The following is a 13,993-nucleotide window of genomic DNA, read 5'->3' on the forward strand; positions in this document are numbered from 1 at the left end:
AGGTTGGAGTTGGGTCAGGTTTCATCTCTGGACTTCCTGATGGGTACCTTCTAGGTCTCCATCTTCTTATCTGTAAAAGGGGTCTGCTGGAGCAGGGACAGACTGATGTTATCAAAAGTATCAAGTGACACCAGCAGTATTCTACTCTACCCAGGGCCTCCATTCTTTCTCCTCTTCAGATCTCTTCTCTGCTCTCCTATGAGCTCTCTGGTGACACCTGCTACCCCACTTGGCTTGTCTGTCTCCGGTGGCATTATTATTATTATTATTATTATTATTAGTAGTAGTAGTAGTAGTATCATTATCATCATCATTATTATTATTAATAACAAGTTCTCTCTATGAATTCCTATTATTATTAATTATTTTTATTATATTAATTATTATTATTAATAACAAGTTCTCTCTAAGCTGTCCTTAGACTCACTGGGTAGACCAGGCTAGCCTTGAACTCACAGAGATCTGCCAACCTCTGCCTCTGACATGCTGGGATTAAAGGTGTGTGCCACCACACTTGGCCAGCATTATTTTCAATATTCCCTTGAAACCCTTCTTCTGGGTCCTCGTGTGTGAATATGTGCATGCGTGTATGTGTGTGTACATGCATACATGTGAGTGCGTGCATGTGTGGGGGTGTGGGGCTCATGTACTCCAGGCTGGCCTCAAATTTAGTAAGTAGTTGGAAATGATCTTGAACTTCTGACCCACCTGCTTCCACCTCTGGAGATGCTGGAATTACAGGCACGTACCACCATGTTCCACGTAGGCGGTGTTGGGTGGGGATGGCAACCAGGGATTCACGGTGCCAGTAAACACTCTAGCAACTGAGCCCCAGCTCTGGCTCCCAAGGCCTCCTTTCTAAAACAGAGATGGTGAATGGAGTTCACATGTTCTTTTGTTGACATCAGGGCAGCCTGAGAGGTACAGCAGAGTCTGGCAGGAAGCACTACCACCAGTGATAAGGGAGCCCCGCCATGCATCAGGAAGACGATGCTCTGGAGTGACTGACATACGCTGCCTCACGGAGTGCCTGCTCTGTCCTAGTAGGTAGCTGATGCTCTTGGGGGGTAGTTTTCCCACAGCCTACACCCAGCTTCTACCCTGGCCTTTCATCCCAATTTTCCACTCTTCACCCTTGCCAGAGCTTAGTTTTCTCAATCTTTGCTGAGAAAGTCACATGTGGTTTACTAAACAGCCATCACTTTATCGCCACACAAGCGGACACTAGAGAGCTGACTTCTCTCAGACAGAATCTCTGTTGGCAGAAAGCCACAAGGTCTCCGGGAGAAAGCGAAGTTCACAGGCCACGCTTGGGTCCCCAGTGTTCTTGGAACATGGCTATGCTGCTCCCACCCCCCAGACACATGCCAAAGACACAGCAGGTAATCAGTGAGCACCTGGGTCTGTCTGAGAGCAACCCACCCGATGCTTCTTCCCCTCAGGACTCTGCCTCCCCAGCCTCCCTCCGGCTTAGAAGGACCTGAAGGACCTGACAAAGCTGGATTCCCCTCAGGCACCCCAGGTCAGAATTCCCAGAGTGGGATTCCTGAGTCTGTGTGGTCTAGCAATAAGGAAATGGTGCCAGAACCCAACCCAGTCTTCCTTGGATCCTCTAGGCACTACAACTGCTTGTCTCCAAGATGGCTGCCACCGATTTCCATTTCCCCATAGGTTCGCCACTGAGAAGGGAAGTCTAGGTGTTTATCCTTTACCTCTGGGGCTGACCTGTGACCATTTTAAACAGTAAAACAGAGCAGAGATGAGGCTGGATGTTTCTAGTTGTTCTCCTAGCTCGTAATAAGGCCGGCTTCACGTGCTTCCTGCCTCCTGTAGCCTGAGGTATTGTCTTCCGTAGAAACAGGCAGAGGTTGCTCTACTGCTGACGGGCCATGTCGGAGGAGTTCTAAGTCAGATATGTGAGTAGAGAAGTCACCGTGACACACACCGCAGTGGACTACTCAGAGGGTGCCAACCCCAGCTATCAGCCAATGGCAGCCACCAGAGGGTCCAAGTGAAAACCACCCAGCTGAGCCCAACCAACAACCTTCAGAACACTTGGTTTTTCTAAGGGGCTGCTGGAGTGATGTCTCACACAGCAGCTAACAGCTGAGACATTCTCTATGGTCAACTCCCAACACAAGTGCTCTTCCACACACATAAATCAAGACAGGTTACTAACACTCAAAGTCCTTCAATGGAGCTTAGGGATGTAGCTCGGTGCTGGAGTGCACATGTAGCAAGCACAGGGCCCTGGAATTAATCTCCAGAGTTCCCCCTAAGACTCCCCAATGGGTTATCTTCCCCTTCTCTATACAAGTTCGTGTGTGGATAGACCTACATGTATTTGTAGATCTATATTTATCTATTTATGAAAATACATGAGGTGGCATGTGTGGACTACCAGTTAGTTTTCCTGACAGCGACAGATTACATATGCACGCACATACATATTCATTCAGCTTTAAAAACTATGATGCACATGACATGCAACATATCTACCTTTACTTGAAAAGTATACAGTTTAATGGATTTTAATATATTGTGTAATCATCACAGTCAAATCTAGAACATGTTTGTCTCCCCCAAAAGAAACTTTGTATCCCTCAGCTGTCAATTCCTATGCATTCCCAGTATCTGCAGCCTCTGGCATCTGTTAATGTACTCCAAGTCTGTACAAATTTGCCCATTCTGGACATTGCATATGAATGGAGGCCACATAACATATGGACTTCTGTGTCTGGTTTCTTTCAACGAATGTTTTTTAAGCTTTAACCGTGCTATAGCACTTATCAATACTTCAATCCTTTTTGCAACCAAACCCTATTCATTGCGCATGTATACCTAGTGTTTTGCTTGTCAGTTAATTGATTAACACTGGGTTACTTCCACTTGACTGGCACGATGGATATTCACATTCAAGTTTCTGTATGGACACACATTTTCATCCCTCTCGGTAGACAGGAAGAAGTAAAACTGTTGTCATCTGGTGATTCTATGTTTAAACGTCTTAAGAGCTTCCAGGTGGTTCTCCAAAGTGGGTGTGCCCCGCCTCCACCTTCCCACCGGTAACGTATGGGGGTTGTGGGTTTTCAGCATCCTCAGCAGCACTTGCCACTATCTCTCTTTTTGGAGAGTCACATCCTGGTGGGTGAGTGGTATCTCACTGTGGTTTGTTCTGCATCTCCCTGCTGGCTAATGGCATAGAGCATCCTTGTATGTGCTCTTTGGCTATGTCTGTCTCTGGAGTTATGTGACACTCCCTTTACTTATTTTCTGTTTTGGTTATCTGTATTGCATTTTCAGCTTGTAAGAGCTCTTTCTGTTTTCTAGCTATAAGTTTAACATGTGATTTGCAAACATCTCCCCTCCCCTGGTGATAGTTAATCTTCTGTGTCAACACGACTGGATTTGCAATCACCTGGGAGACACACCTCCGGGCGTGTCTGAGAAGGTGTGTCCAAAGAGGTTTAACTGAGGAGGGACATGACGGGCACATAACCTCAAACAGTGAGCTAAAGTCAACCCTTCCATCTTCTTAAGCTGCTTTTGTTAGACACTTTGTCACAGTGTCCAAATGAAACAACTAACTAACATGCCCCTCAGAAGGGCCGATAGCAAATCCAAAACAAAGCCCAAATTCTAGCGTTGGTTGAGCGATCTGCCTTGTTTCCATGCTCACTGGCCACTCTGCTCTCTGTTCTGCCCACTGCTCTTCTGAACTTAAGAGGCCCCACCTGGTCTCAAGACCTTCCCAGAGGCAGGTCCCTCTCTCTGCCCAGGCACCCCCCAGGGGCATCTGAGTAGCTCCCCCTTCACTTCAGGCTTCTGCTCAGCTGTCACCTTCTCAAAGCCTTCTTCCATGACGATTTTTATCTGAAATCCCACTTTCTTCCTCTCATGTTCTCCCGCTCACCTGCTTTCCTTTTCCTTGGCTGCACCCACTTTAACTTGACATTGTATCACAGGCTGTGGCCCAAACTCTGTCCCTGCAACCACCTCAGTTCCATGAGAGTCAGGATTCTCAGTCTCACATGTTACTGTATCCTAAATGCCCCCAGCAGCCTGGACACACTGCAGGAATGGAATAAATATCTGTTAAATTGTATCAATCAACTACTATTCATTAACTACTTACTATGAGCCACTCTGTGAGGCACTTCCGGGAAAATATTTTATTTAATCCCCACAAAGCACTGTTTGACAGATCCATACTGTCACTGCTCCACTTTCCTAAGCGATGGGGAAACCCAAATGAGAAGAGGTTAAGGAATTAATCCACGGTTCCGTTTAGAAACTGCCCCGGTCACCATGAAACTCAGGCAGTCCAACCTCTGAACTGTCACACATGTCCCTGCTCCTGACTTCAGCAAGCGCCTGCCCTCTTTTAAGACTCTTTTTTGTAACTTGTGACTTAAAGAGTAGCTTACAGGGTTCCTGAAAGACTAGTCAAAAGGAGTCACGGAAAGCAAAGAGAATAGTACCTGGCACATGGTGAGCAACCAACCAGTGTGAACCCTAACCACGATGGCAACAGGGCTGTCAGTCATGATGATGAGATGATGCTGATGCTGTGCAGTCAGCATTGTGGAATCCAGCAGAGCTCTATCTCTGTCAGTTAATACTGTTCAAATACATCCCTGCATGTAGATGGATGTGTTGGGGATGATGACTCAACCTGATACAGCAGGGAGGATCAGACACCGTGGCTACACCAGGATTTCTCAATTTCACCAGGGAGAGTGTAGAGAGGTTTCTGACCACTAGCTAGGGGAATGGATGCTTAGGCAACACCGCAGACTCCTTAGGGCCCCAGCAAGAGCACACAAAGACACCTGGGGAAGACGGAGGCTCACTGGCTTGTTACGGACAGAATCTTAGCCTAACTCTGAACAGCTGTTCTCATGGGGGACTCTCCTATCTGTAACCATTGGCCAGCCCCACGGACAGGAGTCTACACAAGCCCATTCCCATCCACAAAGACCCTAGACATGATGATACTATGTCACCAAATCCCCGGATCTCCTTTGTACTATAATACTGGGTAGTTTGGGGAATGGAGTCAGGGACACTCACCAGTGTGGGTCTGTCTGTGTGTCTCCAGAGCATCCTCCTTTGAGAACTGGGCACCACACTGATCACACACAAAGGCTTTGGCACCCGCTGAAAGAAAGAAATGGCTAACGTTAGAACCATAGTCCAGAGGGTGGGAAGCATCCTGGGTACTAGGGGAGTGGCTGAGATACAAGTGACTTGGAGATAATCCATAGCCCCAGTAGCTAGTCAAGATCTGCCTTGGACAGGTGACCACTCACCCAGGTCTCCTGGAAGAGAAGAACTAAAATCAGCATGACTAAGACAAACTAAGAGAGAGTCTGGGTAAGATGTCTCATGAAGACGAAAGGCTGGCTCTGCTAGGTGGATGGATAGGAGCGAAAGATACCAACAAGGAGAGACATCACTGTTGCCTTGTGTCTCATAGAAAAGTACACACTACCTAGATCTACACACCCTCTGGCTCAGTATGCACAAAATTAACTCATTGGTGACCCCCTAACTGTTCCTTGTATCTGGCCACTTAATATCCCTGCAAAATTTCCCAGTATTGTGAGGATTATGGCCAAACCCTTTCCTAGGATGGACACAGCTCTTGTTGGGGTACCGTCTTTCATGCTTCATTTTCCACACCTCACTCCCTTCTAGCCAGAGTAGGCTGCAGTGGCTCCCTGAAGGGGCTGCCTTCTTCCTCATTACTGCCCATTCTTCTACACCTCCTCTGCCTCTTTGCATCCCTTACACCCTCAATCCCTGGTCATCACTGAGGCCTCTGCTTTGATAGCCGTGCCCTTACGTTTGGGCAAGATGACTTATCTTTCTTTTGCCACAACATCCTGCGAGCCTGACTCTCTGAGAAACCATTATCATCTTGCCTACAGCGTTATCTGCCTAACTCCTGGTGGGAGCCTACAACAACCTAACCTCCATCAATATTCTTAGGGCCAGCCAGCATGAGCCACACTTACAAAGCTCAAAGCAACAGCGTCACCATGTCCGTGTAAAACACCATCATACCACTGTCTCAGTAGTCTTCTGCATCTCATCTAAGGGTCACTGGTCTCAAGTCTTGGTGCTTTTTCTTCAAAATGTCTTCACTATGCACCTCTCTGTAGTGAAGGGAAAATCCTCGCTTATCCTGACCTTTGCAGTATCATTCCTGGAACACTCAAGGTTGGATTTAGGTTGTCTGATCCTCCTTTAAAGGCCATATAATTCTTCATCTGTCTTTAGGTAAGATGGTGCCAGTCTGTACTTAATTCCTTCATTTCACCTCTGGGTTTTCCATAACTTGACCCAGTGAGCCACACAACTGCATAGCCAGACTGTCCCTTAGCATCTTCTTTAGGCATGAGTCTCATTTATTCCATGCCATTTCATGTTCAAGACCATGCACCAAGGGCATGCCCTCCAGCCCTCACTGCTCTGCCCCTTCTAACCTGCTCTGTGCCATTCAACGAGTCTGAGCTCTTCCTTATGTGTGTCTGAGGGTCTTACCTTACAGCCTGGGAAGTGTCAGACAAATCTTTTGCATATTTGTAGCCCTACTGCTATTTTCAATCCACCTAGGATTGCCCACGGATTTACTCTACATCAGGCACAATGCTAAATGCTGAACATGCATTACTTCATCAAGTCCTAACAATACCATTTGGAGTTCACACCCCTACCACCCTCCATTTAGCAGATGGATAACCACAAGCTCAGAGAGGTTACGGATGTGCCAGCTGTCACACAGAACAGAGGGTAGACACAGATGTAAATATCAACAGCCTGACTTCAGAACTCTTAATCCTCCTTATTTTCAGCTTTTTCGGGGTTCCATCTGCAAAGATGCCTTATGGATAACTAGGCAAGCTCCTCTCTCCCTTCTAACAACTCAACAAGACCAAATCCAGTTACCCATTTGATGTATCAGGCCTTCATGTCAGATTGCAAAAATCAGTCCAGGATTTGTTTTTAAAAAAAAATTGAGGATGGACATGATTGTGCACATCTATAAGCCCAGCACCCAGGAAAACAAAACATAAGGATCACAAGTTCAAGACCAGCCTAGGCTACATGGTGGGTTCCAGGTCAGCCTGGGCTACAAAGACCTTGCCTCAAAAAAAGTTTGAAAATCCATGCCTCAAGGAATACAGATCAAAATACAAAGACTTAAACACCAAAGGACAGTTTTTGTCAATGAAGAGTATAAGAACTGGAGAGCATGACAACCCCAGTCTCATTGACACCTATATTTCCAGTGATGAACAGGCTATACCTACCCTAGTATGTGTTCAGCACAGGAGTTGGCTGACTAAATGTGAGAGAAAGCACTCCAGGGCAGATATGAAATTGCTTTTCCTGAAGAGACTTCAAAATAATTAGAGTCATCTGCCTCGGGTGACTGTGGCTGAGTTTCACCTAAAGGCACGAGGAAGCCTAGGACAACCTCTGGGGGTCCCTGAAGGCCACAGGATATCCTCAGGCCAAGCACCTGGCCATGGCTTACAGAGCTTTGAAAATGAAGCCAAGAAAAATTCTACAGGGACGGTGGCAAAGCAGTGTCTGTGTGTTTGGAGGTGACAGCTAGGACCACTTTCATCCACGTTCAGTGGAGGGGGCACACAGGACACGCTTCAAAAAGCAGAGAGGGTCAGGATGGGGGAGCTTGGCTGGATGCAATTCCAGCTCCCTCACAATGAGCAACTTCCCCTCGGCCTGAATCATTAACCATCAATGATTTTCGGTGGATTTGCGAGGGATCTGATTCTCTTTGGTTCTATCTGTTCTCACAGCTCCCCAAAGAACACTGGGAGGGGCAGGCACCTCATGGGCTCGGCCATTGCTTTGGAGCCCTGTAATCGCAATCAAGTTAGGAACCCAATAGAGCTGTGAGCTTCAAAGGGATGTGGTGTGGAGAGGTTCTTAGAAACAGCCATCAATGGGGCTGTGAGTAGCGGCTCACTTTCATGGCAGATGAGCAGAGAAAGGGAAGGGGGAGGGAGGAAATGAAGGGCAACCGTGCACCATCACCCAGGGTTTAGAGGAAGATAAAAACAGACCAGCACACACCATCTACTAAAGGACTGCTTCCTCAGTCCCAGCCTGACCACATCTGGTGGCCTTCAATGTCACTTCACTCCACACTTGCTGAAGTCACGGTATTAAGCTCAGTGTGTGAAAAGTCCCTCTCCCCCAAGGACTCGGGGATCAGCCTCCATGTTCCACTTGGATGCCACAGAAGACCGCTCCCAGTGCTGGTTCCCATTCACGAAGCCCGAGTATTCCTTCCACGCCTGCGCAGAGACACTCGCATCCTCAGACTCTGCAGGGTGAGGAACTAAGAGTGGGGCAGACACCAGATGAAATCCCCTCTCCCAAGAAGGCTGTACATTAAATTGTCTCTGGAATGGCTGGCTCAGAGGCAGAAATATTTGGCAGCCCTGAAATTAAAAGTGATAAATTCCCTCGCCAAGCTTTGATCGATAATAGAGGCCTCATCTGTTAATCAATAAGACAGTCTCTGCCTGTTTACTGTGCATATGTTGTTCACTGCCGCCTTCGGTACGAAGTCAGGTTTGCATCCAAATGGGTATAAAGCACACGGCTACTCCTGAAGTACAATACAGTGACATCACCCAGCCGTGATACATGTAGAAAGCATCCATGGGAAGGCTGAGGGGAAGGTGTCAAAGGTGGTCATGAGAGCTGAAAGAGGGTGGGTGTATATGGACCTAGCAGCAACAGTTACCCACACAAAACGTCCAGGGGGTCATCACAGAGACATAAAAATTCCAGGGACCCAGCTCCAAGAGGGTCGTGATTGTCAGATCCTTCCCGCATGAGGCGGTTTCATGGTACCCACCAATAAAGCCAGAAGGTGAGGACAGTGTCCTCATGGAGCTTATAATCAAGATGTAAATGCAGCTGTTGTTTTTTTAAACCAAAAGAAAAACAAGCTGGGTAGTAGTGCGTGATAGAGACAAGCTGGGCGAGGAGGGATAAAGGGCAGGACTGCTGTTTTAGGTGGGGCATCAGAACAGCAGCCTCAGATGAGCTGGCATCTTTTTGGGGAAAATGGAGGAGAGGAGTCAGGAAGAAACAAGACCACTGTCATGGAATAGCCTCTTGGCAAAGCAAGAACAAGGAGACCGGGGGGGGGGGGGGGAACGACAGAAAGGGGGTCAGTGAGAGGAGTGGTCGGTGAGAGTTGAGAAAGGGACCACTTGGAGACAGAGATGATAAACAGAAGAGGGGGCGGAATAGGAAGGATGGGGAGCTGGCCCCATCCAATCCTTTCTATTCATCACAGCAAACCAAGGAGAACTGGGACCCAGGCCTGAGTCAGACACTTGAGGCTGTAGATATCACACAAGACTTAAGTCCTCTCACCTAAATGAACCTACGGCTCCCTGGCTCTAAAATGGGATTGGCCATTATCTGTCTAATACTCTTTACATTTTAATTTATTTATGTGAGGTGGGGCATGCTCCGGCAGGAATGTGGAGGCAGTTCTCTCCTTCCACCATGTGGGTCCCAGGGATAGAACTCAGGTCCTCAGGTTTGGTGGCAAGTCCCTTTATCCAGTGTGCCATCTCACTGCCCCTCTGTTGTTTCTTTGAGTCAGCACCAAATATTAATCAATATGAAACTCTTTGTTACTGGGAGATCACCGATGCTATTAATGCCACCCAAGGTGGCTGCGTTGTGGTTAAGGGCTTAGGAGCTGGGTCCAACAGAGTAGCCCAGATCTTAGCAGAGGAACTCACTAGCTCTGACACTCAGGAGGCTATCTAACCATGAGCATGCCATCTCATCTGTAAAATGGGATCTGGGAGAGTAGGTCCCCCAGAGAGCTAACAAGTGAGTCAAGTGACACCCTCCTGATTGTGGGTGGAGATAGAGGGCCAGTAAACAGTAGCTCCCCCATCACTGCCACCCAGTATTCCTTTAAAACACTGCCTTTGTGCAATTAAAGTATGATTGATTTTACTGAGATTCGATGCACTGTTATTTGAGGGCCATTTATCTTGTATAAAGTGAGTCTCCCGTTCGTAAAGACATATTTCAAAACCACACACACACACACACACACACACAAACACATACCTCCCTCATCCTGTTGATTTAAAAATGAGTGATTGTTTTGTTGAGGGGAACCGAAAAATCTGCCATAGGACCAATATGTCAGCATCAACAACAATTCAGTTACCCAGATCTTAAATCTTCCGGGGACGAGTCCCTGGAGGCCCCTGCAATGGGCCTGCTTCCGGGTCCTGTCCCGTCTTCCCCAGCACACTGGATGCTCTAGGGGAGTAGACTGGTATATAAAACTGGCCTGGGAAGGAAACAGTGGGCATTCAGAGCGCTGCCACGCTGTTGCCTGGGGAGGTGGCAGAGTCCTGACTACACCTTCGGGGTTCTCTACGGCCCCTCTGTAGAAACTACAGGATGTGCTTTCTCTCGGGGGCTCAGGAAGCTCACAGGAAAAGGAGAAGAGGTTAGAAAAGTGTCCCATTCCTCTTGACCCACTCTGTACCCCACAGCAGCAACCCCCTTCTCTTTAGCATACTCTGAGCCTCCCATCTCCAGGCAGGCTTCCCTCAGGGGGCCAGGATGGTCATAACACCGGCCGGCCATGGTTTTCTTTGTGGGACACCCTCACCTCTAAGTTTACCTGAGGGTCAATAAGCCTGATTGTTGGAGAAAGACAGACAGACATCCTTGCTCCTGCCAGATTCCCAGGGACCCTCCCATCCCAGAGCCTGAGGAAGCTCTCAGTCTCACACTGAGGTACAGAGAGTTGCCTGAACAGAGCCACTTTCTCCCACTGTGCCCTGACTTCCTGGTGCTATCCATAGGTTAGACAGAGGCCACATGCGGATGGATGCAATCAGGTAAAGGTTCAGTGAGAAGAAAAGATGCAGATACTGCAGCCTGGCTGAGGCTAGAACTCGTCTAAGGTTCCAGCAAGGGTCGGGGGATCTCACCCCCCAACTCCCTGGCTCACAGAACTCAAACCAAAACCAGCCAGAGACACTAGCCGAAACATAAAGCTGTATCTAAATGTCAGGATTCCAATGACAACAGAGCCGAGGGCCAGTGGGAGCCATGCCACACACACACACCCCACACCCCCACCCACCCCCACCCCCACCCCCACCCCTGCCACACACACACACACACAGTGGCCTTCTCCTCTGGCCTAGTCTTCTTGACAAAGTACAGAAGCTCCTCCCTTGTCTTCCTAACCAGAAATGGGACTGGGAGTAGGGATGGGGTCCTAAGCATATAGAAATTAATAAAAGAAACGACACACAATCGGATGAGAGGGATGTCTCTCTAGGAAAGCAAGGCAGAAGCCAAAAGAAAGGGGGGGAAAAAAATCAAAGATCCCTCCCTCTTCAAAGCCTTCCCAACCCCCAAGCTAATAATAATAAAAAAGGAACTGCTGGGGGGGGGGGGCGGGGACACCTAGTGCCTTACCAGCATCTGATGTTGAGTGGTGTGTCCTTTTTTTTTTTTTTTTAATTCCTCGCGATTTTAAAATAAACATCTTGAATGTTCTGATGAGATATGCATGCCTGCTTACATAAGGAAGTACAGAGTGTACCAAAACAGCAGCCCCAAAAAAAGCATAAGCTGTCAGAACAATGAGTACAGACTTGGGCATTTTACAACAGGCCACGGTGTACAGTTTTATTTACAGTACCTCTTATCAGACAGAGAACAGCACACTGGCTGCCAGTTCCAAAGGCCAGCACTGCGTGTTCCTTCCCTCAAGGAGCTGTGTACTCCCGGAGAGAGCTGCCTGCAGCCTCAGGCCCTCTTTGGCTCTCCCTAGCTCTAGTTTTTCTCCTTTATCGACAAAATGAAACACTGGAAAGGATCAGTTCCTGTAAGGGACACAGGACAGGAAAAGGGGAACAGGTGGGCAGATGCCACTGAATGGAAGCCCGGCAGTCTCAGGGGTGGCCCAGGATGTAGCTCTAAGGAGCTACAGCTGACACTGGGTTGGGGACACTGGCCTCACTCACTGTAGAACAGGAGGCAGAGAAGCCAGGGATGCACTGTTCCAGATCAAAGGGAGGGTGCAGAAAGCCAGAGATGTATGGGCACGGGAGGTGTCGTGTGAGCCGAGGGTGGCCATGTGTAGGTCCAACTGTTGACTTGGGAAAAGGCTGGTACCTTGTGTATGGCTCAGGGTCCACTCTGCACAAGGTGAGGAGACCTTGGGATGGGTTGATGGAAACAGCAAGGCATTGCTAGATCTGAGAGAACAACACTCAACTAATGTACTACAGCAGTTGGATGAGCAGCATGGTGCCCAGTGCCCTCAGATTTCACAGGAATCCTATAGTTTCTATCCCAGGTCCCATAGGAAGAACAACACTCTGTTCTGAATTCTTCCCACTTGAACCAGAAAGGCTTTGAAAGAACTTCTGCCCCAGCTCTTAACACTAGAGTCTGGCCCGATGGTGCACGCCATAATCTCAGCACTTTGGAAGTAGAGACAAGATGATCAGGAGTTCAAGGCTGACTTTAGCTACCTAAGACCCTGTATGAGGCTTAGAAACATAGCCCCCACCACACACACAGTGGAAAGATGAAGAGTCATGTCATTAAAACATGCATTCTAGGATCAAAGAAACCTAAGTTCAAGTCTCAACTCTACCATTCCTGGCCATCTCCCTGAATGAGTGAGTTGTTTCCCGAGTGATTAAGCGACGGTTAATTTAAATTATACATGTAAAGTCTTTATCCCCCACACATGCATACAGTAACTATACGATAAATGTTAGATGTCCTCAACATCAATATATCTGCCATTAGATTCCTCAAAGTTAATATATGAGATGCACAAAATAAACAAGTGTACAAAATGGACACATTATAACAATTAGGATATGTTTTCCACCCCCCAGAAAAGTGAGAAGAAAGAGAAAGGAGAAAAGTCGTTCACTCTGATAATTCTTCATTCAGCAGAAGTTAGGGAAAGACAGGGGCCACTAGGCAGGGTGCCTCTCAGGGGATCCCAGTACAAAGCAACAGTTACAAGGTCAGACCAGGTCTGGGAGGTCAAGGCAAGGTGCCTCTCCAGTCCATTCTCATGATCACTCACGGGCAATTTTTAACAGCATCATTATCGTCTACCAGCCACCCTGAAGGTAACATGCACATCCATTGCCGTTGAATTATTTCAAAGAAAATCCAAGTCTGATGGAAAATAGATTACACACACACACACACACCATCCTCAAATCTAAGAGTAATGATTTGAAGGGTCTTACTTGACCTACAGTCACTGGCCCCACTTCCCCTCTAGCAACTTCCATGACTGGGCAATCAAAGCACCACAGTGAACAGTACAAGAGCCCATAAATGCCTCCTACTATGATGGCTGTGAAGGAAGAGACTTCCTTCTACACACATTATACTGATGGGGACCAAGGCTAATGATCAAGCCTGGGGAAGTTCTACAGTGCTGTGGTGCTGGGTTCCTCTTATTGTTAGTGGTACAGTATGACCTCGGGCCTCGCACCTCTTAAGGGCACTGTTCACCTTCACACGACAGTTTAAATAACAAACTGTGTGATGAACGTGGTACACAGTAGGTGCCCAAGTCATCATCAGTGGGGTGGCTACAGACTGATTTCAAGTCCTCAAGCTGATGAGTAACAGCCCTCAGGTTGGTGCCTCCCCTTATATCCCCAGCTCCCGAGGGAAAGGCACATTACAAAAAGTGAATGGCCTGGGTAGATGAGACACCACCTTGATGCTCTTGGATACACATCCTACTGCTTGGGAAGGAAGGCAAGGCCACACTTGTACCAAGTATGGTAAATTACCAGCTCAAGAACAACTAAGATGTCCCCAAAAGCAACAAAGGAAGTACACTCAGGGTCTTTGACTGTCACCACCTGAGCTGTGTGGCCATGGGTGAGCCTTGCCTATC

General features: G+C 47.8%; 1 protein-coding gene across 3 annotated transcripts in view; it reads right to left on the minus strand.

Annotated features, from left to right (window-relative positions):
- Zbtb16 (zinc finger and BTB domain containing 16) overlaps positions 1-13,993 on the minus strand; it is a 212,504-nt gene that overhangs the window by 56,517 nt on the left and 141,994 nt on the right. For all 3 annotated transcript variants that reach the window (XM_059267813.1, XM_059267814.1, XM_059267815.1), the window contains one exon: positions 5,074-5,160. In XM_059267813.1, the coding sequence (XP_059123796.1) occupies positions 5,074-5,160 (87 nt within the window). The remainder of the gene's footprint in view (positions 1-5,073; positions 5,161-13,993) is intronic.

This window comes from Peromyscus eremicus, chromosome 7, assembly GCF_949786415.1.
Source record: "Peromyscus eremicus chromosome 7, PerEre_H2_v1, whole genome shotgun sequence".
In the NCBI taxonomy this organism is placed as follows: Eukaryota; Metazoa; Chordata; class Mammalia; order Rodentia; family Cricetidae; genus Peromyscus; species Peromyscus eremicus.